The 24,896-nt window shown below is 44.2% G+C and overlaps 1 protein-coding gene across 6 annotated transcripts in view; it reads right to left on the bottom strand.

Annotated features, from left to right (window-relative positions):
• The window catches only part of ASXL3 (ASXL transcriptional regulator 3), a 197,348-nt gene that overhangs the window by 145,696 nt on the left and 26,756 nt on the right, over window positions 1-24,896 (bottom strand). The window contains exons 1-2 of one of the 6 annotated variants that reach the window (XM_061598075.1): window positions 15,603-15,731; window positions 1,828-1,891 (exon numbers count right to left, since the gene is read on the bottom strand). The exons of 3 other annotated variants lie outside the window; for them this stretch is intronic. Coding sequence is in view for 1 of the 3 variants with exons in the window: in XM_061598041.1 (XP_061454025.1) it covers window positions 15,603-15,689 (87 nt within the window). In the remaining 2 variants the exon portion in view is untranslated. Of the gene's footprint in view, window positions 1-1,827; window positions 1,892-15,602; window positions 15,732-24,896 lie in introns of those variants that run through there. 2 more of the 6 variants (XM_061598065.1, XM_061598041.1) reach the window with 2 other exon arrangements.

The raw sequence follows: 24,896 nt of genomic DNA, 5'->3' as shown, positions 1-24,896 counted from the left end.
TATATGTGTAAGAAGGTAGAAAGTAATTATTACGTACATTTTAATTATTGTGTCATCAATCATGCACTTTTCATAATGCTTTGTAAAAGGTGGGAAGCTGTAGTGTCAAGGCTGGGGTCTTCTATCAAATGCAGAACAAGCAACTGTAGCTAACAATAGAATTAAACTGATAATGGGCATCAACCTAGCAAAATGTACAGAAAGACTCTTACATGGTAGAAAACTAGAAGCACAAATCCTATTATCATTACAAATGCAAGAAGCAATTTCCTGCAAGGTGGGGGAAGAAGGGAGGGAGATTTTGCTACTGCATGGACAGTTTATGGTCAGTAATGGTGCACTTTCAGGAAACCCTTCCATTTGTAGTACTCTTAGAAGTAACATGATAGGTTTCAAAATGTTGAAGTATGAAAAATTTTTAACATGGAAAAAAATTAAGTGTTAAAAAAATTGTTGCTGAAATATACTTTCCAGTTCAGCTCAGTTTTCCACTCCTTTGCCTTTTATGAAGTCCCAGTTAATATTCTTCTATTCCACCTAACTGATACAAAGGCTTCTGCCTCCTTTGCTACCCTTCCAGCTAGTATCTCCTCCATGCTTTTCTTCTTACCTAAACACACATCCAGTCCTGGTAACTGAATCAGCCAAGCACAGGCAATGGTGACAGAGATAGACTGCCTCCATCCTATGTATATTACCAACTTAGCACTATTATAACTTGCACATCTACATGAGAAATAGGCAGCTGATCATCCATACCTAATCACTACTAAGCTGCTCTCCTGGTAATATAATGACAACCGTTAGAACAGCTGTCCACCAGGAAAAAGTGGAGTTGCACCAAAAATTACTTAATATTAATAAATGGAAAAGAAATCAGTGATTATTTCAACAGACTGGCTGCGGCTTTCCAGCCAAGGAAGTACTGCTGATTCACCACAAGCACCATATTCCTGATGTCTCTGCATGATGGCAGAATCTGTGTTCCTCCACATGTTGTTGCACTACAGCTCCCATCATCCCTGACCATTAGCCATGCTGGCTGAGGCTGATGGGAGGTGGAACCCATAGATTCCCCACTCCTGCCCTAGTATAACAATATTATAAAAATGCCTGCCTGCCATGCCCAGCCTCTGCAAGTGTGTCATATTACCATATATTGAATATATTGAACTGCAATTCCCCAGCACCAGCTGTGCTCCAGAACTTGAAGATCAGAATGAACATGATCCAAACTGCAGATTTTAAAAAATCTTATTTCCACTGAAATCACAGATAAAAACAATACATCAAACTTAATATTGGCTGCAGTAACAAGAGAATTTGACACAAAACATATCCATTCCATTTCACTATGTGAACCTACTCTTTTATTTTGCCTTTATTTCTCAAAACTTCCTGTCCTCCCCTTTCTAACTCACACCACCACATACCAATCCATTGCCCAGCATAGTGCTCCATTACATTTTGGATCTTTACCCATAAGAGTGAAATCCACAGATTAAACTCACACAAAAGCTTTGGGAGCCAAACCGAATTTCCAAAGTAACAAACTTCGGATAAAACAAAACTCAAAAGGTTAGTTGCAAACAGGGCAATATACATGTAAAGTGGATCTACGACCTCAATAATAATAATAAAAAAAAGATAAAGCTTTATAAAAATAAGGAGGAGGAAGATGAAAAGGGGGATAAGGCAAGAAGGAAGAAACTCAACTGAACTGGAAACATTCCAGAGTTTAAGCTAAATAGACTTCAAAAGGATAGTAGAGGAAACTGTACTGGACTGGACAAGGATATTGGTACACTTGAAGGTGGGGTTACTCACTGTGGAGGACTTCCCTGTTTCTCTTCCCGTGTACGGGCCCTCAGCACACCTGGGCAGCTCCTCCCTGAAATTGAGAGAATTTGGGTAGCCCTGTCCCCTTCTCTATGACATCACAGCCTATTCTATAGAGGAAGTTGTAACGTCAGGTGTTACAGCACAAGCGGGATGGAAAGGGAAAGGCAATTTTGTGACCACCTTGACCATGGAAAAGAGAGAAGGAGGGCAGAATCTGCACTGAACTGGTGGGGGAAACAGTGAGTAGACACAAGGATGGACACGGAAGATTATAATGACAGTAGGAACAGTACAATAAAAAATGAAGCTGACAAAGCAATACACACAACACAAAAATTTTAGTCAAGCCCACAAGGCAGCATTGAAGCCACTACAGTTGGAAACAAACAACAATATCCCAGGATGCATAATATGTGAGGAAGGCTAAATGTGAAGGAGCAAATAAGTATCTCACTGTGTCCATCAGTTTTGTTATTGCGTATATTAATGTGGGCTGGAGTTTCAAACATCTTGCTGAATTCAAAATTTTATTCATCCAACCCTTTAAAATAGGTTCACACGCGCACACACCCCTCTCAAAAAAGGAAAGGAATGGGAGGCATTGATTTCCCACAGCAAGAAGCAAATATTTCTTGATTCTGAAGATTTTAAAAACATGTAGCCATTCTTTGGAAAGAACAAAGGTGACCCTGTTTTCATGTAGCACCAAGCCAAACCATGGCTTAGAGCAAGTGTGGATATACCTAGAGAGGAGACTGAGGATGCTGCGGTCTTCCCTCAGTTCTCCTGCTGCCATCCTACCTAGGGCTAAGCCCAGAGAAATCACAAGCTATATCCAAGGTTTGTTTGGTTTACAGCTCATGGTTTGCTGGAGGAGAAAAACCACATGTCTGGATTCAAACAATACAATAAGCCAAACCATGACTTAGGCCTCGGTCAAGCCGCTTAGCATGGCAGCAGTTAAACTGTAATCTTCTTTCTGGAAACCTTCATGCTTGCACATTCACACTAGACCATGGTTTGGCTAAGTGTAATGTGTCAACTCATATCATCCACTAAATGAGACAGTTTTTCATGGGATAAAGAAAAAAACCTCTATAGCTTAATAAGCTGCTCCTGAAAGAAAAGTGTCAGATATTTTTCAGTGATGTTTCACACAGGGTTGAACTGATCATCATAGACCAGGACAATATTGATAAGATGACCAATAAATGATCTAAAAGGCACGACACTTCTATCTTCCCCTCTCCAGTACCCTTTCCTCTCAATTTTATTGCATCTAAATGAGGAATGATAAGCTAAAATGCAGTACATAATACAGGAAAACGCATGAGATAAAAAAGATATTGTTCTAACTTTAGTAAAACCATGTGAAAATATATTCATTCCCCTCCCCACAAAACAAATAAGCAAACCAAGTGCCAGCACACAGACATTCTGAAGACTTCCCAATAAGATTGAGGATGTCAGTGATATTACACTAAGCCACCCTGGGAATACTGAAGGCTGAGATACACATTTTACTCCCCCCCAAAAAAGTTTCAAAAAGCAAGACAAATTATTAGTACCATAACAAACTCAAGTCCTCGTGCCACTTGTATTAAGGGATGTAGGATAAAGGTATATTTTTCCCCCTAAGGGACAAGAAATGGCAGCTTTCCATGTTCATGATTGTGCCCAATGAGTTCTATAGTACATAGTATTACATTAAGGAACTCCTGAAACTACAAGGGTGCCCCTATCAAAAGACCCAATGGGTTTCAGAACTTTCTTGAAGCTGCTGAACAAACCACAGTGGACAGTGATGACTAAAAATCCAGGACGCTTTTTATTTGAGCCACTAATGCACTGGTGTGGCATTGCTGATGAGCTTTAAGAGCTTGAATTTTGTGCCAAAGCTCTTACATTCAACCCCAAGAGACGATTATGGAGATGTTTAGCCCATTCTTTCCTGAGAGCCATATAGCAGGAAACAATTAGCAACATGTTTATGCAAATCTCATGCAAAAGCAAAAGAGATACTAAAAAACCATCAAATTGCTCCAAGACCACCTCAAAGATGCTTGGCCAGAAAAACAAATCTTATATTGATTCCAGAAGATAGTCAGTGTGCAACCACAGGAAGGGAGGAGAAAAAAAATCTAGAGCAGAGTATTGTCTCCTTGCCATGCAGAGGTTACTACTAAGAGGCCACCTTAGAATGAGAAACAAGGAAGAGGGCACTCTCAAAGGTGAATTGCGTCCAAGCTGTTTAGGACTTCAGAGATTTAAACTGGCACTTGGAAGTGTGGGCCAAATACTATAGGAAGTTTGTGCATTTTCTAAAGCAACCATGTAAAGTGTGCACAATTTAGCCCATTGGACTGTTGCTGCACTATACTATCACCCATTCCAGTAACATTATTATTAGCAGACAATAATTTACCAACCATACAGTCAGCATCTCAGATTTAGAATACTACTTTGAACTTCATCCCAGTTTCTTCACTGTATAACAGCAGCTACTGTTGCAGTGTCATCAATGGCTGAAAAGCAGTTCCAAACTCAGAATTTGCATTGCCTTCATATTCTAAGTTTGGAACTGCTTTTCAGCCACTCTCAGCTTTTATAAATGAAGTGCTTCCAAGTGGAACATTCTTTTGCATGAGGAGAAAGATAGACCATTATTGGAAAATAAGATGGATTTTTCTCCTACATGTACTGTTGCTAGTTCCCATAGAATGATACATGTTCAATCCAGTGATTTGTTCCAGGCAGTCAAGTTCCAATGCACAGAAAATGCATATCCAGAAAAGCCCCACATTAATTTCACTGGAGGAAAACAATCCACACAAAATTTCCTTTTTCTTCTTTCTCTCTCTTTCTTCTTTTTGGAACATGAATTTTGGGTCTCTTCATTGAAATTAATGGGAGATCTCCATTAGATCCCTGTGCCTGAAATAACTTTTGCAGAAAGGGAGTCTGAGGAACTGAGGCAAAGAGTGGTGACAAAAGGTTAAGTTCTAGGCTTAACAGACAAAATAAAAACTGACAAATCACTGAGACGATATGGCATCCACTCAAGAGTTCTCAAAGAACTCAAATGTGAAATTGCTGGTCTTCTAACAAAAATATGTAACTTGTCCCTCAGATCTGCTTCCATACCTGAGGGCTGGAAAGTGGCCAACGTAACACCAATCTTTAAAAAGGGATCCAGAGGGGATCCCAGAAATTACAGGCCGGTTAGCTTAACGACTGTACCAGGAAAACTGGTAGAAAGTATTGTTAAAGATAAAATAACCAAGCATATAGAAGATCGAGCCTTTCTGAAGCAAAACCAGCATGGCTTCTGCAAGGGTAAGCCCTGTCTGTCCAACCTGTTAAGAGTTATTCGAGACTTTTAACAAATATATAGATAGAGGTGATCCGGTTGATATAATGTACATGGACTTTCAAAAGCTTTTGACAAGGTACCTCACCAAAGACTCCTACATTTTGCAGTCATGAAATAAGAGGAGAGGTTCTCTTGTGTATCAGGAATTGGTTAAGTAGCAGGAAGCAGAGAGTAGGAATAAATAGACAGTTCTCCCAATGGAGGGCTCTAGAAAGTGGAGTCCCCCAAGGATCAGTATTGGGACATGTGCTTTTTAACTTGTTCATAATGACCTAGAGTTAGGGGTGAGCAGTGAGGTGGCCAAGTTTGCGGATGATACTAAATTGTTCAGAGTTGTTAAAAAGGGGGGGATTGCAAAGAGTTTCAGAAGGACCTCTCCAAACTGAGTGAATGGGCAGTAAAATGCTAAATGAAATTCAGTGTAAACAAGTGTAAAGTTGTTCATATTAGGGCAAAAAATCTTAAATTTCACATAGATGGTCATGGGGTCTGAACTGGCAGTTACTGACCAGGAACAAGACCTTGGGGTTGTAGTGGATAGCTCAGTGAAGATGGTTGGCCACTGTGAGAACAGGATGCTGGACTAGATGGGCCACTGGCAGGCTCTTCTTATGTTCTTGGCTGACTACAACATCAGGCGTGACCACTGTGTGTCTTCCTATCCCCTGAACCTTGACTTGGACTGATCTCTCGGCAAACTGGACCCGGACCTTCACTGACATCTCTTCTGGATTTCTGGCTTGGCATGTAAGCTTGGAACGGCCCCTGCCCTTATCTTCCTTCCTCCTTGCTAGCCTGGCAGATTTATAGCCAAGCTGTCAGCTGAGGACTTAACAGCCTGGGAATTACCAAGGAATACCAAGACACGTATCATTCTCCCATAAAGCTGCCCCCCAAGTTTGAGGGGTTTAAGTCGGGCTTCTTTCAATATGACAGGAACTTTCATCTATCTCCTGAACAAAGCAATGCTGCCCCGGGGATAAACCTTTCTCTCCTCCCGACACGCCGGGAAACCTCTGCTCTTTCATCTACAGCAGCAAGTATCTCCAAATCCACTTGTTGGAATCTAAAATTAGAACCTGAAAAGCTCGCGATCACATGCTATCTGAGGACCTCAGGTAGATGGCCCTCTTTCCCGAGCATTCCGTTTCTGGACTCCTGCTTTAGTCAGACTCTCTCTGCAACGCATTGCATGAGCTATATTAAGCAAATGGTGAATCTGTCATCCAATACATCCCGTTGGCGACTGATTGTCTCCTTCCATTCCGTGAACATTGCCTCCCAGATTTATAACGCGAAGGAGAAGTTGAAGAATTCTGGCATATGGGTTCAACGTTACTTCATCAATGTTTCTGCCCCCTCGCCACTTCTCAATTCAGCCTCCTTCATCAATCACAGATCTAATACTGTTCTACGGATGGAAAGGAAGAAGAACCAGGCGGATCCAGAGGATCGGACTCCAGTTGAACTCTCACTTATTACTGATGCCTCTACTTCAACTAATCTTGCAGAGAGCCGGACGGCCGGAAACTGTGATGTCAGTCCTCCTCTTAGTAACTTTGTGGACCAGTATAATGAGGAAGAGAAAATGATTATCAACTCCTTCGACACGCTATCCCCCCAGGACCAAATTGATGTCCTGCTTAGTCTTGATCAGCTTAAGGTCCATCTGTTAAATATTTTCAAACAGGGGAGTGCACAGATGGTCTGTAGTACAGAAGAGGCTGATTCAGTCTCAAAGTCTCTACTGGACAGTGGCAGCCTCGTCCTTGGAGAGAGCATTGAACAGACTGGGAAATGCTCCCTCACCCCTTTTAACAGGGTAAACACCGTAAGGTCTGTAGAGGCTATCTCGACTGGGAAGGCTCTACTTTGCTCTGATATCCAAGATAATCTGATTAACCCTTCTTTTCCCAGCTGTTCATCTGCTGCGCTTTCACCTTCAGCCCACTCCCTCATCAATGTTCCCATCTGACTTTCCCCTGGCCCCTTCCCCGAATCACCCACGAATTTTCCTTTTACCCATCCTCCCCCATCTGGGGCCAGTCATGTTGACCTTAGGGATCAAATTACCTTTTTATCATGGAACATTGCTGGGTGGGCTGTAAAGCAGAAATCCCCAGATCTGGTCTCCTATCTCTCCAATTTTGACGTAATCCTTTTACAGGAAACCTGGTTTACGAACTCAATTTATCTCAATGGTTTTTTAACCATTGATTTACCAGCTGTACCCCCCTTGAGTAAGGGCAGACCTAAGGCTGGACTGGCCATTCTTCTTTCAACCTCCCTGTCTGTTAAATCAACAAAACTTCCACCATGCGGCTCATTGGCTTTGGCTGTTTTACTGGAACTTAGTGCTGTGTTTCTCCTATTGATTAATGTTTATATCCCTCCTTTTGCGGTTAGGGCGGATATTAAACAAGCATGGGAAGCTTTGGAGAGCTATATTCTAGACTTAGAATCCCTTTACCCCCGAGTCCCCCTGATTATTATGGGGGATTTTAATGCTAGGACTGGCCCTAATAACTCCACTCTCTTTTCTTCCAATCTTTGGGACGCTACAGACCTTAACAATTTAATTTTCACTTACGAAAGATCATCTAAAGATCAGAAGGTGAATTTTGGAGGGATCTGCCTGGCCCTTTTGGCGGGCTGCTATAATCTGACGATTCTGAATGGCTGCCATCTGATTGATAACCGAGCGGAATACACCCATCTTTCGGGTCGGGGCAGCAGTGTGGTAGATTATGTTCTGACTTCTCCCCAATTACTTAGGTGGATTTCTAATTTTACAGTGGGAAACAGACTGGATAGTGACCATCTCCCTCTAACCTTTACACTTTCAGTGTTTGAAAGTGGTCACTTGATGCCAACAAACATCTACCCATATAACTCTCTCTCCCCCCGATACAAGAGAATTAAATGGTCATCGGACATCTCGGATAAGATAGCCTCCTTTTGAGCTTCCCCATTGGGTCAAGCCCTTAAAGGACGCATCCTAGATGTCCAAACCTGCTTTGAGGGCTATTCCACTCTGACTCTTGCTTTGGAGTCTTTCCTCAAACCTAATCCTCCCCACCATAAGACCCGTACGCTTCACCATCATGCCCGCTGGTTTGATAATACCTGCATGGAAGCGAAGAGAAATCTGAGAAGGATTTACCGCAATTATAGGACCAATAATCTTAACCAGCTACCGCCGGAATATTATTCCACAAAATGCTCCTATAAACTTCTCTTAGCCTCCAAAAAAAGGCAGGCCATACAAGAAGGTTGGAAGGCACTAATTAATGCATCCAAACTGAATGATTCCAAAATGTTCTGGGCTCTTGTCACTGATGCCCTGTCGTCCGCAAACCCCATTGCCTGTAATATCCCTTCCCATGTTTGGGAACATCATTTTTCGGCCCTCTTTAAGGAATCTCCTTCTCTTTCTTCAGTTTGGCCAGATACAATCGATTCTGTGGATCTTCCAACATGGCCGCCGGTCTCTCAAAGCGAGATTATATTCCTCATTAAACGTTTGAAGGCCGGCAAAGCCCCTGGCCCAGATGCTATCCCCCCTGACTTGCTAAAATCCCATCAGGACTGGTGGGCCCCTCTATTAGCTAACCTTTTTACCATGATTGATAACTCTGGACGTATTCCTGCCTCTTGGCTTGACGCCATAGTGATCCCTATTTACAAAAAGGGGGCTCGAGATGATCCCCAAAATTTTAGACCTATTAGCTTGCTCTCCACAGTTGGGAAATTATACGCAGGTCACCTTAATGATAGACTATCCACTTGGATTGAGGAGGAAAATATTTTGGGCCCGGAGCAGGCAGGCTTTAGAAAATATAGATCCACACTTGACCATTGCTTCCTGCTAAACCACCTGGCGGAAAAATACTCTTGGAAATGGCCTGTACATGGCCTTTATCGATCTGAAATCTGCTTTCGATTCCATCCCCAGAGACAGACTCTGGACAAAGCTTTTTCACTCTAGCATTAACAAAAGGCTTCTTTTCCTCATCTACCAACTCTACCAACCCTCTACCTTTAGGGTCAGATGTGGCATAGATGGCTCTTTAAGCAATGCTATTTCTGTTGCCAGGGGAGTGAGACAAGGGTGTATATTAGCTCCCACCCTATTTAATCTTTATCTTAATGATCTGAGTCAAATCTGTCACTCCCCTGTCTTCCATCCTCCCAAAATAGCTGATCATGCCTGCCCTCTTTTGCTGTACGCTGATGATAAGGTCCTACTGTCTCTATCAAGAATAGGCCTGAAGAGATTATTCCGTGCATACATAGCCTATTGTGCAGATAACATGCTATGCATTAATTTCACTAAGACCAAAATACTAGCCCTCTTCTCGCTCTCCTACGTCCGATTGGGTAATTAGTGGCCAGCAGATCTCCCAAGTTAAACAATATAAGTATTTGGGGATCATATTCCACTCCTCTCTATCATGGTCATTCCATATCCGTACAGCTGTGGCTTCCGCTAAGACCATGTCTAAGGTTCTCTTCCGTTTTTTTTTTCCCAAAGGTGGGCAATACATTCCTGCTGCCACCAGAGTCTTTCTTGCCAAAATTGCTGCACAACTTCTCTATGGTGCCCCAATTTGGATAAAGGACTTTGGCCCCAAAATCGAAGCTGTTCTCTGCAGCTTTCTTCGCCTAATTTTTGGAGTCCCCCGTTGTGTTACAAATGCAGTACTATGGCTGGAAGCTGGTCTTCCATCCTTAGACTGCCTTTCTTGGATTCGAACTTTATGTTTTTGGTTCAAGGTGGCTCAAGCAACCCCCTCCTTTGGCTATCTCAATGCCATTCAGAAAGACTGTTTCGTCAGTTCATGGGCTAAAGCCATTCAGCATAAATTATCCTCTCTCGGTCTTTCTTCGGACTTCTTAGCCTTATTTGACTACTGTTCAGCCAAAAGGATCATTGTTAATTGCATAAAGGACATTGACCTCCAACGAGATGTAGCAAATGCCGCCAAAATATGTTCTCCACTTCATTTAGGCCTAAAGTTTCATTCCCCCTTCCCAGCTCACTACTTGGAGTTTTTAGATTTCCCATGCTATAGATTGGTTTTTACTAGGGCCAGATTTAATTGCCTAGCATCTGCCCTTCTTGACGGCCGCTATCGCGGGGTACCCTACGCTAACCAATTCTGCCCCTGCCGTCAGAAGGACATCGAATCTGTGTTTCATTTTTTTTTTTTTGCCCATTTTATTCTAATGAACGTACCAGGTTCTTAAACCCTATGGTTGAGAAACTGCCGGGAAGTTCAACAGCCGAGAAGCTGAAACTTCTCCTTTCAGGCACAGACAAGCTTTTAACTATTGGGGTGGCCAAATTCCTCCACGCAGCCCAATTTATACATAAAAACCAAGTCCCATAAGTTCAGGTTGGCGCTCCCATTTTTATTTTTTATTTTTATTTCTGTATCTTGATTGACATTGTTTATTTTAATTTTGTATTGTATACCGGGTCTGTGACTGTACAATAATAAATGAATGAATTCTTATGTTCTTATGTTCCACCTAGTGTGCAGCAGCTGTGAAAAAGGCAAATTCCATGCTAGGGATCATTAAGAAAGGCATTGAAAATAAAACTGCAGATATCATAATGCCATTATATAAATCTAAGGTGAGGCCACATTTGGAACACCATGGTTCAGAAAAGGGCAACCAAAGTGATCAAGGGGATGGAGTGACTCACCTATGAGGAAAGGTTGCAGCATCTGGGGCTTTTTAGTTTAGAGGAAAGGAGAGTAAGAGGTGATATGATAGAAGTATGTAATATTATCCATGGAATGGAGAAAGTGGATTAAGAAAAGTTTTTCTGCCTTTCTCATAACACTAGAACTCGTGGACATCCAATGAAGCTGAATGTTGGAAGATTCAGGACAGACAAAAGAAAGTACAGGCACACCCCGCTTTAACATACGCAATGGGACCGGAGCTTGTATGTAAAGTGAAAATGTAAAGTGAAGCAATTATCTATGCATGTACTGCACTGAAATTGCCACTAGATGGCAGCGGCATCATGCCATTAAGTGTCTGTAATTGCGAAGCACGCGTATGTTAAGCGGGGTATGGTGGAGTATGGAGCATGTACGTTATAGCGAGGCGACGTTAAGTGAAGCAACGTTAAGCAGGGTATGCCTGTACTTCTTCACACAGCACATAGTTAAATGATGCAATTTGCTCCCACAAGAGAAAGTGATGGCCACCAACTTGGATGGATTTAAAAGAGGATTAGACAAATTCATGGTGGAAAAAGCTATTAATGGCTATTAGCCATGATGGCTATGCTCTGCCTCCTTAGGGGGAAGCACTATGCTTCCAAATATCAGTTGCTGGAAACTGTAGGAGGCAAGAGTGCTTTTTGAACTCAGGTGCTGTTCGTGGGTTTCCCATGGGCAACTGGTTGGCCACTGTGAGAACAGGATGCTGGTTAGGCCTCATCTTGAGTATTGCATCCACTTCTGGACATTGCACTTGAAGAAGAATGCAGACAGATTGGAACAGGTTCAGTGGAGAGCAACAAAGATTATCAGGGGCCTTGGAAACAAAGCCTTATAAGGAGAGACTGAAGGAACTGAACATGTTTAACCTTGAGAAGAGAAGTACTTTCAAGAATTTCAAAGGTTGTCAACACAAAGGAGGGCCAGGATCTCTTTTCTATTATCTCAGAATGCAGGACACAAAATAATGGGCTCAAGTTACAGGAAGCCAGATTTCAACTGAACATCTGGATAAACTTCCTTTTATAGAGTAGTATGACAATGGAACCAATTACCTAGGGAGGTAGTGGGTTTTCTGACCCTGGAGGGATTCAGCCACCTGTCAGGTATACTCTAAGTCAGATTCCTGCATTGAGCAGGGGGTTGGACTCAATGGCCTTATATGCCCCTTGCAATTCTATTCTATGATTCTATGACTAGATAGGCAATTGACCTGATCCAGCAGGCTTTTCTTATGTTCTTACATTCTTATGTCCATTGATAACAAATGTGTGTACACATCTAAGCATATCTTTTTAATTCCATTCAGACTATTTTAATGCTGTGTTTATTTGGTATTGCTGTTTAATTGCTCAGGTTTTTTGGTTTTGAACTTGAAGCTCCCCCTGGAAACACTGAGTAATATCCAAGTACATTGTACTCAGAGTAGACACATTAATTTAATTGGGTCTACACTGAGCATGGCTAAGTTGGATATTGCCAATTGTATACTAAAGGGAAACAAATTTCTACAGAAAATAAAAAAAATCTCTCTCTCTCTCCCTCTCTCCTGGGAATACTTCATTAAAATGCCACCCTGGACTCCCGCTGGGAGGAAGAGCGGAATATAAATCAAATAATAAATAAAGAAATAAAATCTCTTCCCTTTTTAAAACTTACTTTAAAACTGATCATATAAACAGAGCATACCCCTACAATTTGAGATTTCTTCATTTTCAAAAGGCTTAACAATGAGTATATAGGGTGGGAAAATTTTACATAGACTAAGCAGTATTTCACAAAGTGACTTTATTTGGTGCTCTGAAAATGTAGGCTATAAGCTATTTATGCAGTTGCAAGGTAAGTGTGGATTGTTTGCTGTGTTTTATTGCTTATTGTTCATTTTAACTATTATGGGTATTTTTTAATATTGTCTTGGTCGTATGCAACCCAGGGAATACTTATTGATGAGAGACTATATAAAATAAATAATAAAAATAAGCAACATTACTTACCATTACACCCATGATCAGGGCCGGCACCAGCCTGCCCTGGGCCCGGCACCCACCCATGTGCTCCACCTACCTTTCCCTTCAAGTGAATGCTGGCCACGCTGGGTGTACATGCCTGACATCAAGCAAGATGGCGATTCAGGCTTCCCTAAGGGGCTGATGCCTCTGCCGCCATCTTAGTTGATGGCACACATGCGAGCTATGCACGCACAGGCCTGCCATCAACCAAGATGGTGGCAGGAGCATCAGGCCCTTAGGGAAGCCTCAGCCGCCATATTCGCTGATGGCAGGCATGCACCCGATCCCCGGCCAGCATTTACTTCATAGGTGGGGCATGCAGGCAGGCATCAAGGGCCTGCAAGGTAGTAGGGGGGATGCCTGGCAGCTCCCTCTCTGTGATTCACGGCAGGGTCAGGAGCCAATGCTGCCACAGATCGTGGAAGGGAGCACTACCCACCCAGCCTAAGGAGGAGCCCTTTAGGGGCCCTTCAGCCAGAGTCTGATCTGGCTGCCCTCTGGCGCCAGCCCTGCCCATGCTAGATCTCTGGCTATCTAGAGATTTGGGGGCTAAAAGGAATAGGAGTTTCTGAGGAAACAAGTGATGAGAAGACTCTCACAAAGAAATATGATTTCCTTTGTGGGCAATTTTCCTCATTTTATCCCTGAAACATTAAGCCTGTGACCCTATAAAGACTAATCGAGAAGCAACAATGAGGCTCAGTTTCAAGTAAACAGCCAAAATCAAAACAGCTGCTTTATGCATGCTATGATTTTGAATTATGAGGCCTAACTTGGACTGTGAGGCAATTGTTAGTCAGAGACAACAGACCTTTCACACAATCACCATACAATCAGTGAATGCATATGGGGCAGGGAGTGTGATTGCAGCAGAACTCACCATCCCATAACCTGTGCAAATTCCTTAAGACTGAGGTGTTCAGTCACCCTTCATGCATTGAGGAGAGACTAGGACCATGCCTGCTGCCTGTGTGCACAACAATCCACTATGCATACAGCAACCAAGTAAAGAAGACTTACACATGTACAGAATCCTGATTATTCCAATGTTCCTCCTTGGTGGAAGAGTCCTATGCATGTATATCTGTATGCAGTAAGCCTCCTACTCACTAGTACTATATGAGGGAGAATTGTGTGGTGTATGTGTAGGTGCAGAAGGGGAGTGTCCAGCTAGCATTACCTCAGTGACACACCTCATGCATTGCTGAATGGGGAGAGAATACAATCCCCCCTTCTGTATTGTCCTCATATATGAATAAACATCATGCACAGCCAAAGAATTTGCAAAAAGCAATGATCCTGAATACACATATGAGCCAATGTGCACACATTTTGTATGAGTACAGGAACAATACAGGCTGTCGAGGTTAAGAGCAGGACTTGCTACTGTGCTGCCACTTCCCTACTACACGCATTCACTTTGTTTGTGGAATTAATGGGAAAAGTGCTGTCCTCCATCCTATGGATAAGCAACTGTTTTCAGCCCAGGGCTGCCCCCCCCTTCTGGGAACTGTTCTGGGGGCACATTCAAGTGAGGGGTGAGGCTACAGGCAAAAGTGGGCAGAGCATCAAATGCAAATTGACCTGTGCAGAGTAAGCTAGTATCTACACACATCCACACGCCCCTCTCTATCCTCCATCCAGGCAAGCAGGAACCGTCATCAGAGTTAAAGGGCGCATTCCACTCAGGGAAAAACATTCAAAGAGGATTCAAAGCAGGTCCAGTGAGAGATGTGGACTAGGAAGAGGGGGGTGGACTGGAGCGAATCCCAAGAGCCAGAGAGAGAAGCCTGTTCGGTTGTATTTGCTCCCTGGGCCTTTCGGCTCCACATCCTAGCTCTATCTTGTCAAACTAGGACAAAGTATGAGTAAAGCAGCAACTGATTTGGGGGGCCAATATGTGATCTTGCTGCCTCTCATTTGCTGTTGAAGACTAGACTGAAGCTGAGGGCACCATCTTTTTTGCCAGAGCTTGTGGACTATGTTTATTCTCTTCTCTAGTTGTCAGTAGTATAGTGGCAAGCTCAGAATTGCAGGGTCCCTTCATGATAGCCACAGCCACACCCATCCTTTTTGTTGCTGCTGGGTTGTGAATGAGATCCTTGTTAACGTCTTCTCCCACAATAGCAGACATCCTCAAGAGCCAATCAGCATGAAAGGGGAGTGTGTTAGCTACTGAGAAAAGTCTTCTCAGTGGCTCACTCACCTCCTTTCACTTTCACTGGCTCCAATCAGCAGCAAAGGACAAGGGTTCATGTTAGAAGACTCTCAATGCCTAACACATGCCAACTGGCTCACAGGACACTGGAGCTTGCTCCCAAAAAAGTAAGAAGTCTAAGACACACACACCCAGGCCCCCGGATGACTACATCCCTGCTAGTTGCTTTGTTTAGTTTCCCCTCTCTAGTTCTCCAATTTCATTTGTGACTCTTCTAAACTGCTGGACTGTGCATACCCTTCAAGGGCAGTGGTGGATATTGCTATATCTCAAGTTTAGTGAAAAGTACCACAAATGTCAATATTCAAAAGATTTTGAATTTACTTCAGCTGAATATAAAATTGAGAAACACAAGACTTCTGAAATGAGCTCTATGTCTGTCTCTCTCTCACACACACACATACACACACTCCACTTACTTTTTTCAAGCAAAGGTTGGGGAGATACCACAGCTCAGTAGACCATATATTTTGTATGTAGAGGGTCCCAGGTTCCATCCTTGGCATCTCCAGTTAAAACGTTCAGGTAACAGGTGATGAGTAAGATGTCTGCATATGAGACCATGGAGAGGTGCTGCCAGTCACAGACAGCAATACTGGCTAGATGGGCAAATAGCCTGGCAAAAGGCTGCTTCTTGTGTTAAGGGTGGGCACATCGGCAATGTAAGAAATGATTCTTACTAACTGTTCCTTACCTGCAGAAGATGAAACTGAGAAGAACATGTAGTAAGATCTACTTTTGTACTAAAGGAAGCTGTGTTTGATATGTCTAACAACTTGAGGTCATGAATCCAATCCAATATAGTGGCCCAAAACTGAAAACAAGACCCTGATGGATCAGGTCAATGGCCCACCTACTCCAGCATCCTGTACTTACAGTGGCCAACCAGATGCCTATGGGAAGCTCACAAGCAGGACCCGAGTGCAAGAGCACTCTCCTCTCTTAGAGTTTCCTGCAACTGGTATTCAAAAGCATACTGCCTCCAACCATGGAGGCAGAGCATGGCCATCATGACTAGTAGCCATTAATAGACAAATTCATGAAGGCTAATCCTCTTTTAAAGCCACCCAAGTTGGTGGCCATCATTGCCTCTTGTTGGAGTGAATTCCATAGTTTAACTATGTGCTGCATGAAGAAGTACTTTCTTTTGTCTGTCCTGAATCTTCCAACATTCACCTTCATTTTATGTCCACAAGTTCTAGTGTTATGAGAAAGGAAGAAAAGCTTCTCTCTCTCCACGCTCTCCACACCATTCATAATTTTATACACTTCTATCATATCACCTCTTACTCACCATTTCTCTTAACTAAAAAGCCCCAAATGTTGCAACCTTTCCTCAGAGGGGAGTTATTCCTCATAGGCAGTCTGCTGGGCAAGAAGAATGGGGGGCAGAGGAGAAAGAAGGGGTGACCATACCCACTTTCAGCTCCTGCCCTATTTACCATCAGCACACAGCCCCAACAGATCATCCAAAGGAATGCAAAGGAAGGGAAAGGCTTCCATTCCTGCAGCGCCAAATAATGTCGTATTATAAGCCGTATCTAGGTGTTCAATTTATTTGCATGTAAACACATAAGTGATGGCATGCTCCCAACCCCTGCCCACTAAGGTGCATCACCTTAATTGGCTTTTCAGCCTTCCACAGATTTTAGGGCAAAGGTCTGAAGCAGGAATTCACCTCCATGGAAGTTCCCTATGCAATTTAGAAGGACCCTGATTATGCAGAGTTCTAAATCACATGAGAGCCTCTATGAAAACAAGGTAGCTCCCCACTTGACCTTTGCCTCAGACTTGTGAAGGGCTGAAAAGTGGATGAAGGTGACAAGTTAGAAGGTTGGGTTTGGGCAGTGTGCCCCCATTCCCCCACGTGTGTTTGTTCGCACACGAGTAACATGGACACCCAAATAGGGCGTGCGAGTTCATTTGATAGAATAGCTATTCTGGACTAGGGTTATAATTCATAAAACATGACATGTTCTGTGTTTTGATCAATGCTAGCAGGAGTATGCTAGTGAACTGTGAAGAAATAATTAATTTGAATACCTCAGAAAATACTGATATTCATTGTTTACTGTCTCTATGAAAGCACAATTTATATATGAAAAGAGTGAGGAGAGAAACTGATTCTGCTACTTTTTTTTTCATTTTTCATTCCCATATGCATTAGTCAGTATATTTGGGGACCACATGAAGAAAACAGGAATATCAACTCACAAAGAAATGAAATCTCTGCCTGTGGTTTTAAATAGGATGCTGTTCTATTTTGTAATACCAGTTCTCTCAGTGGAAGAGACTTCAGGTTTTTCTTTCCATAATATACAATCGCTAGACAGCTTTTATAGTGTTCCTAATGTAGGCCTGGCAACTGCTCAGGCTGTGAAGTTCCCAGACCCTCAGGATGGAAGAAATAAAGTTCACAATCATGCTTGATTCCCTTTCCTCCTTTTGCCTGATCCAAGCATTCTCTAGGCTGCTACAGTGCCTTGCAAAAGTACTCAGACTCCTGACCAATGCTCTCATATTACTGAATTACAAATGGTACATTGTAATTTCATTCTGTGGATATTTTATTTTGAAACACTGAAACTCAAAATCAATTATTGTTAGGTGACATTGGTTTTATGTTGGGAAATGTTTGTAAGAAACATAAAAAACTGAAACATGTTGCTTGCATAAGTACTCAACCTCTGAGCTGTCATTGACGTGGATGGGAAAAAGTGCAATTATGTTCCAAACAACAGTGACATGCAACCGATAGTGTGGATGGTTTACTATAGTGTTGCTCCAGGACTACAATGGAACAAACAGCAATTACAGCGCTATAAAGAATATGTCTGCAAGGGCCTTAGGTTTTGTGTAATTAAAGTGGAATAAAATGCTTGGTCACCTTAGCACAACAAATTTACTTTTTAAGATAATTTCACTTTTGCAGGGAGCAAAGTGACAGGTAAATGCACTGGAAAGTATGGGATGAATGAAGGCTTAATGGGAAGACATGCAAACACCCCATAAGTAAATCAGGATGAATGTAGGATATATGCTCATTGTCATATAACCATTCCATATATAAATCAGAATGAATGCTCAATAAAAGAACATAAGAAAAGCCAGCTGGATCAGATCAATGGCCCATGTAGTCTAGCAACTTGTTCTTACAGTTGCCAACCAGATGCCTATAGAAAGCCAGCAAGCAGGACCTGAGCACAGCACTCTTCCCTCCTGGGGTTTCTAGCAGCTGGCTTTCACAACACATACTGCCTCCAACTAAGGAGGCAGAGCATAGCCATCGTGGCTAGTAGCTTTTAATAGCCTTATCTTCAATGAATTTGTCTAATCCTCTTTTAAATCCATCCAAGTTGGTGGCCATCACTGCCTCTTGTAGAAGCAAATTCCATAGTTTAATTATGCGCTGTGTGAAGAAGTTCTTTGTTTTGTCCGATTTGAATCCTCCAACATTCAGCTTCATTGGATGTCCACAAGTTCTAATATTATAAGGAAGAAAAAACATTTCCCTGGGCATTTTCTCCTTACCATGGATAATTTTATACACTTCTATCATATTGCCTCTTACTCACATTTTCTCGAAATTAACTTCACCCCTAAAATGTTTCAACCTTTCCTCATAGGTGAGTTGCTCCATCCCCTTTATCATTTTGGTTGCCCTTTTCTGAACCTTTTTCAACTTTACAATATCCTTTTTGAGGCAAGGCAACCAGAACTGTACATAGTATTACAAATGCAATTGCACCACAGATTTCCATAACCGCAGGATAGTGGCAGTTTTATTTTTGTTTCCTTACCTAAAGATCCCTAGCATGGAATTTGCATTTTTCCCTGCTGCACACTGGGTCAACATCTTCAGTGAGCTATCCACTATGACCCCAAGGTCTCGTTCCTGGTCAGTCACTGCTGGTTCAGACCCCATGAGCATATATGTGAAATTAAGACTTTTTTACCCCAACATGTACTACTTTACACTGAATTGCATTTGCCATTTTACCACCCATTCATTCCTTTTGGAGCTCTTCACAAACCCTTTTTGTTTCAACAATCCTGAACAATTTAGTAACATTAGCAAACTTGGCCACTTCACTGCTCACACCAACTCTAGATTGTTTATGAACTAACTAAAAAGCAGAGGTCTCAGTACCAATCCTTGGTGAATTCCATTTTGTACATCCTTCCTTCAGGAGAACAGTCTATTTACTCCTACTCTCTGATTTCTCTAACTTAACCAGTTCCTGATCCACACAACAACCTCTCCTCTTACTATATGACTGTTAAACTTACTCAAGTGTCTTTGGTGAAGTATTTTGTTGAAAGATCGTTGAAAGTCCAAGTACACTATGTCAACTAGATCACTTCTATCTATATGCTCGATGACACTCTCAGAGAACTTGTTGAGCCCCAGCTCTCTCAGGAGGATCAAGGAGGGGGGCTGGATGAGCGTCAGTGCTGGCTGCTAGAGCAAGGGGAAGGATCAGAGGGTGTTGAGACGTTCGAGGATGAGGTGGGAGGGGGTGTCTGACACTGTGCCAGTTCCCATGGACAGTTCTCCCACTGAAGACAACGTTCAGCTTCCAGACACCCCCATAGAGCCATTGGGGGATGTCTTGGCATGCACCCCAAATCCACCCCCCCGAGTTCCCCCCTTGGCATGTCAAGCATTTCCCTACCTCCTGAAGCTGAGGCGGCACCTATTGAGGCTGTATTCCCAGATGAGCCAGGGGAGGCACGCCCCCTTTTGCCCCGCACCAGATGCCAGGAGAAGCGCTTCAGTCAGAGGCAGGTTCTTCGAAGGAGTCAGAGATTACAGGTGAAGACCTTTCCTACTTAAGCCTGCTCCCCCCTGACCGGGGTGCTAACTCAACTTCCTTCACATGCTGCAGAGTTTACTTAGGTAGCCTAGTTAGGGATTGCAGTGAGCTAGCATAGTGTGCCTATGAAACGTATTGCCTTCGATGTTACTTTAATAAAACAGGAATTGATTCCATCCTCGTCTCCATCTCGTTGAGTCTTGCTCTGGGCAGGACAGTTTGACTCAGCCACCATCCCTCTTCACCGACGTTCCCATGACTGAGAACATGGAGGCGAGCAGCGGCACAGAAGGGGGAATCCCAGTCACAGTCGAGACCTTGTACGCCGAGATCCAGAACCTCAGAGCAGTCACCCAAAATCTACAAACCTCCATACCTTGATCGCCCAGAGAACTGCAGCGCCAACTCCAGTCAAGTCTCCTGTGGGGCTACCTTCCCGTTATGGTGGCCAGAGTGACCAGTTCGCCACGTTCTTAACCCAGTGCGAATTGTATATTCGCGTACGTCAAGCCGAGTTTCCGACTGATGATGCGAAGGTGGCATTCATCATTAGTCTCCTAGAAGGAGAGGTGGCCAAATGGGCCACCCCGCCCCTGATCAAGAACGACCCTGTTCTGCTATAGTATACAGCTTTCACGAATGTCATGCCTGAAATGTTCCATGATCCCCCATGGAAGGAGACAGTTGCCTGCCAACTGGGGACCTTGAAACAAGGAAAGGGTTCTGTGGGGGTGTATACCAACGCATTCCAGTTCTTATCCCAAGAAACGGATTACAATGACCCGGCCCTGATGTATTTTTACAGGAATGGACTTAGTTCGGAAGTACTGGACAAGGTAGCATGCTTCACTCCGCCAAACACCCTGAAGGGCTTGATCCAATTGTGTATGCAAATAGACAGTCGGCTTGAAGGACAGCAATTGGAGTGTAGAATGGAAACCTTCCGTACCCAGGCACCAGTACCTCTCCCCCGTGTGCGTTATCCACCTAGCGTGAGAACTTTGACTCCGTCAGGACAGGAGCCCATACAAACTGGCAGGGCCAGATCGCGTTTGTCGGAGGAGGAGAGGGAGAAGCACAGAAGGGACAGACTCTGCCTATATTGTGGGAAAACTGGGCACCTGGCCCGGGGCTGCCCCACCAAGGCAGGGAAGCCACAGCTGCCAGACAACTACAAATCCCAGCTCTCACAGAGGCCAGAGAGTTGGGAGACAAGGAGACAACTTGGCCTCTGCTACAACTCCTTCCGTCCTATTTTCTGGGACAAGGCAGTGGTGGTATTCACCTCAAAATACTGTCATCAACGCTGACAGCTGTCAGGCCCAGGATGAGACTCAGGAACCAGACCAGAGGTTGTAAGTAATTCGTGTTTTATTAGGGTAATGTCCAAACAAAGACTGCGTCTTCTCATGAAGCAATACAGTGATACAGGTCCTGCGGCATTGGGAGAAAGTTGACAGAGCAAGGGACTGCTTCCCGCCTGTTCTTTAAGAAGGGGCCAAACGGGCGTGCAACCTTTCGCTCCTCCTTAACTGCCCCTCAGGTACTGCCCGCCTTCCCCCCCTTCTCTCCTGTCTTTTCAGCTGTCTACACGTACGCGGTGAGGGGGGAAGCATCGCCCCCTCCTCTTCTGAAGTTTCCGATTCCAGTATGGGGGATAGGGGAGGGGCTGATGGTAAACTGCCTTGCCGCTTTTCTGCTGTGGGCAGCCCTCCCTCTTCTCCTTCTTGCTTGGAGTTTCGAAGAGGGGGAGGCGTGAGAATGTCCAGGGAGGATTCTGAAACTCCAAAGCTCTCAGGCTCCCCGTTGCTAGGCGACCCTATCACTGGCATTTCCCCTGTTTCGTCTTCACTCCAAAGGGGGGAAGTTACTCCCCCTCCCCTCTGCCATCCATCTGAATCCTCTTCTCCCAACTCCCCGGGACCCCAGCTCTGCCTCCCGACACCATCCCCCCTCCCAAGCTGTGCCCCCCTCCCCCTGTCTGGCTTGGGGCGGTGGGGAAAACGTTGATGGAAAAGTTTTACCAAATCTGGAGCATGCACATCAGCTGCATCTTCCCAGGATCTGTCAGCCACTCCATAGCCTTTCCAGCGAATCAAGTACTGCAACTTGCGACATCTGATCCTGGAATCTAGGATTTCCCCAACTTCAAACTCAAGCTGCTCATTTACCAGGAGCGGAGCTCGGGGAGGCTCCTCTGGCCGCAACTCACTGGGAGGGGCGGCTTTCATTAAGAGGGATCGATGAAACACAGGATGTATTTTAAATGTGTCAGGTAGCTTCAGTCGGTACGCCATGGGATTAATTTGAGTTTCTATTTCGAAAGGACCCACCCTCTTGTCTTGTAATTTTCTACATTTGCCCGGCATCTGGAGGAAGCGGGTGGACAGCCATACCTGGTCTCCCGGTTGAAGGGGGGGCCCTCCTTCCTGTGCAGGTCAGCAACTCGCTTGTACTCCGTTTTGGCTTCGTTTAACTGCTGTTTCAGTGCCTGTTGCGCCGCTTGCAATTCTTTAAGGAAGTTCTCAGCTGCCGGTACCAGCATTCCTTCTGAGCTGCTTGGAAAGACTTTAGGATGGAATCCATAATTAGCGAAGAACGGGGTTTGTTGAGTACTGGAGTGCAGAGAATTGTTGTAGGCAAACTCTGCAAAATGCAAATATGATACCCAGTCAGTCTGTTGATAGGACACATAACTTCGTAAATATCTTTCCAAAATGGCGTTCAAGCATTCCGTCTGCCCATCTGTCTGGGGGTGATGGGCGGAGGAGAGTTTTAATTCCGTCTGCAACTGTTTCCACATTGCTCTCCAAAATTTGGCTGTGAACTGAGTTCCTCGGTCTGAGACTATGCTGTTTGGCAATCTGTGCAGCCGGTAGACTTCTTTGATGAATAACTTGGCCGTTTCTTTAGCCTCTAAGGCCCCTGCACAAGGAAGAAAATGCGCCATTTTGGTAAGTAGATCTACCACTACTAAGATGGCTGTCATTCCTTGGGACTTGGGTAGATCAGTTATAAAATCCATGGAAAGGTCCTTCCAGGGTTCGTGTGGGACAGGTAACAGTTGTAACAGTCCTGCTGGTTTTCCTGTTTGTGTTTTTGCCCGCAGACAGACAGAGCAGGACTTTACATAGCTCTCAATATCCCGACGCATTTTAGGCCACCAGAAGTCCTTGGCCACGTTCTGAATGGTCTTGTAAATCCCAAAGTGTCCCGCTGTGATGGAATCATGGCACTGGCGTAGGATTCTGAGCCTTAATTCCCCTTCTGGCACATATCTGGCTGTTTTGAACCATAACAGTCCATTTCTCCAGTGAAAGGTTACTTCTGAGTCTTGACCTTGTCCCGTCTCCTGCTGATATTTTAGCATGTCTGCATCTTCTTGTTGTGCCTTTTTGAGTTCCTCGTCCCATGAAGGCTGGCATGATCCCAACATTAATTTCTCTGGCAGGATCACGTACTGAGGTTGGTCCTCAGATTCACTTTCTTTGTATTGTGGCTGTCTGGATAACGCATCCGCTCTCTGGTTTTGGGCTTGGGCATGGTAAGTAATCTTGAAGTTAAACCGAGTGAAGAACTGGGACCATCTTATCTGTCTCTGGTTCAGCTTTCTGGCTGTTTGGAGGCTTTTGAGATTCTTGTGGTCGGAGCGCACTTCAATCTGATGAGAGGCCCCCTCTAGGTATTGTCTCCAGTTTTCAAAAGAATCCTTAATGGCCAGCAGTTCCTTCTCCCATACCGTGTAGTTCTTCTCTGCAGGCTTTAACTTCTGAGAGAAGTACGCGCAGGGGTGCAGCTCCTTCCCTTCTTGGTGTAATTGCAGAAGGACCCCCCCGATGGCAAAATCCGAAGCATCTGCTTCCACGACGAAAGGGCGATTCGGATCAGCAAAGCGCAGAATGGGCTCGGTAGCAAACCTTCTCTTCAGCTCCTCAAAGGGCTCGGTGGCGTTTTCTGTCCATTGGAACTTCTTCTTTCCCCTTAAACAGTCAGTCAGAGGAGCTGTTAATTTGGAAAACCCTGGAATGAACTTTCTGTAATAATTGGCAAACCCTAAAAACCGTTGTACATCCTTTTTGGTGACAGGTTGGCCCCAGTCCAATATACAGCTTACTTTCCCTGGGTCCATCTCCACGCCTTCCGCTGAGATTCAATACCCAAGGAAGTCCAGAGACTTGAGGTCAAATCCACATTTTTCTAACTTAGCATACAGGTGATTTTCTCTCAGTCTCTTCAACACCGTTTTCACATGCTGGTCGTGGTCTTCCTGGTTCTTTGAGAACACCAGGATATCATCTAAGTAACAGATTACATACGTGTCCAACAAGTCTCTAAACACATCGTTCATGAACTTTTGAAACACGCCTGGGCTCCCACAAAGCCCGAACGGCATGACCAGGTACTCAAAACTGTCCATAAGCGGTCAAGAATCCTGTTTTCCATTCATCTCCCTCCTTCATTCTGATCAGATTGTACGCTCCTCTCAAATCCAGCTTCGTGAAGATTTTGGCGGAGCGCAGTCGATCCAGCAACTCTGAGATCAGGGGCAGCGGGTAGCTGTTAGGGATGGTGATCTGGTTCAATGTGTGATAGTCGTTACAAGGTCTGAGTTCCCCCTCTTCTTTTTCACAAACAATAGTGGCGCTCCAGCAGGGGACTGTGCGGGGCGTATGAATCCTCGCCTCAGGTTTTTATCCAGGAATTCCTTCAGGGCCTCCCTCTCAATCTCTGTGAGAGAGTAGATTCTCCCCGATGGGATGCTGGCTTCTGGCACGAGATCAATCGCACAGTCGTAAGGGCGGTGGGGGGGGTAAAGTCTCTGCCTCTTTTTCATCGAACACATCTTTGAATTCTTCATACTTCGGCGGCAGGGTCACTTGCTCGATCTCTTGCACT

This window comes from Rhineura floridana, chromosome 1 (assembly GCF_030035675.1).
Source record: "Rhineura floridana isolate rRhiFlo1 chromosome 1, rRhiFlo1.hap2, whole genome shotgun sequence".
Classification (NCBI taxonomy): Eukaryota; Metazoa; Chordata; class Lepidosauria; order Squamata; family Rhineuridae; genus Rhineura; species Rhineura floridana.
Note: the sequence above shows the minus strand (reverse complement) of the source record. Positions and strands in the feature narration are given on the sequence as shown.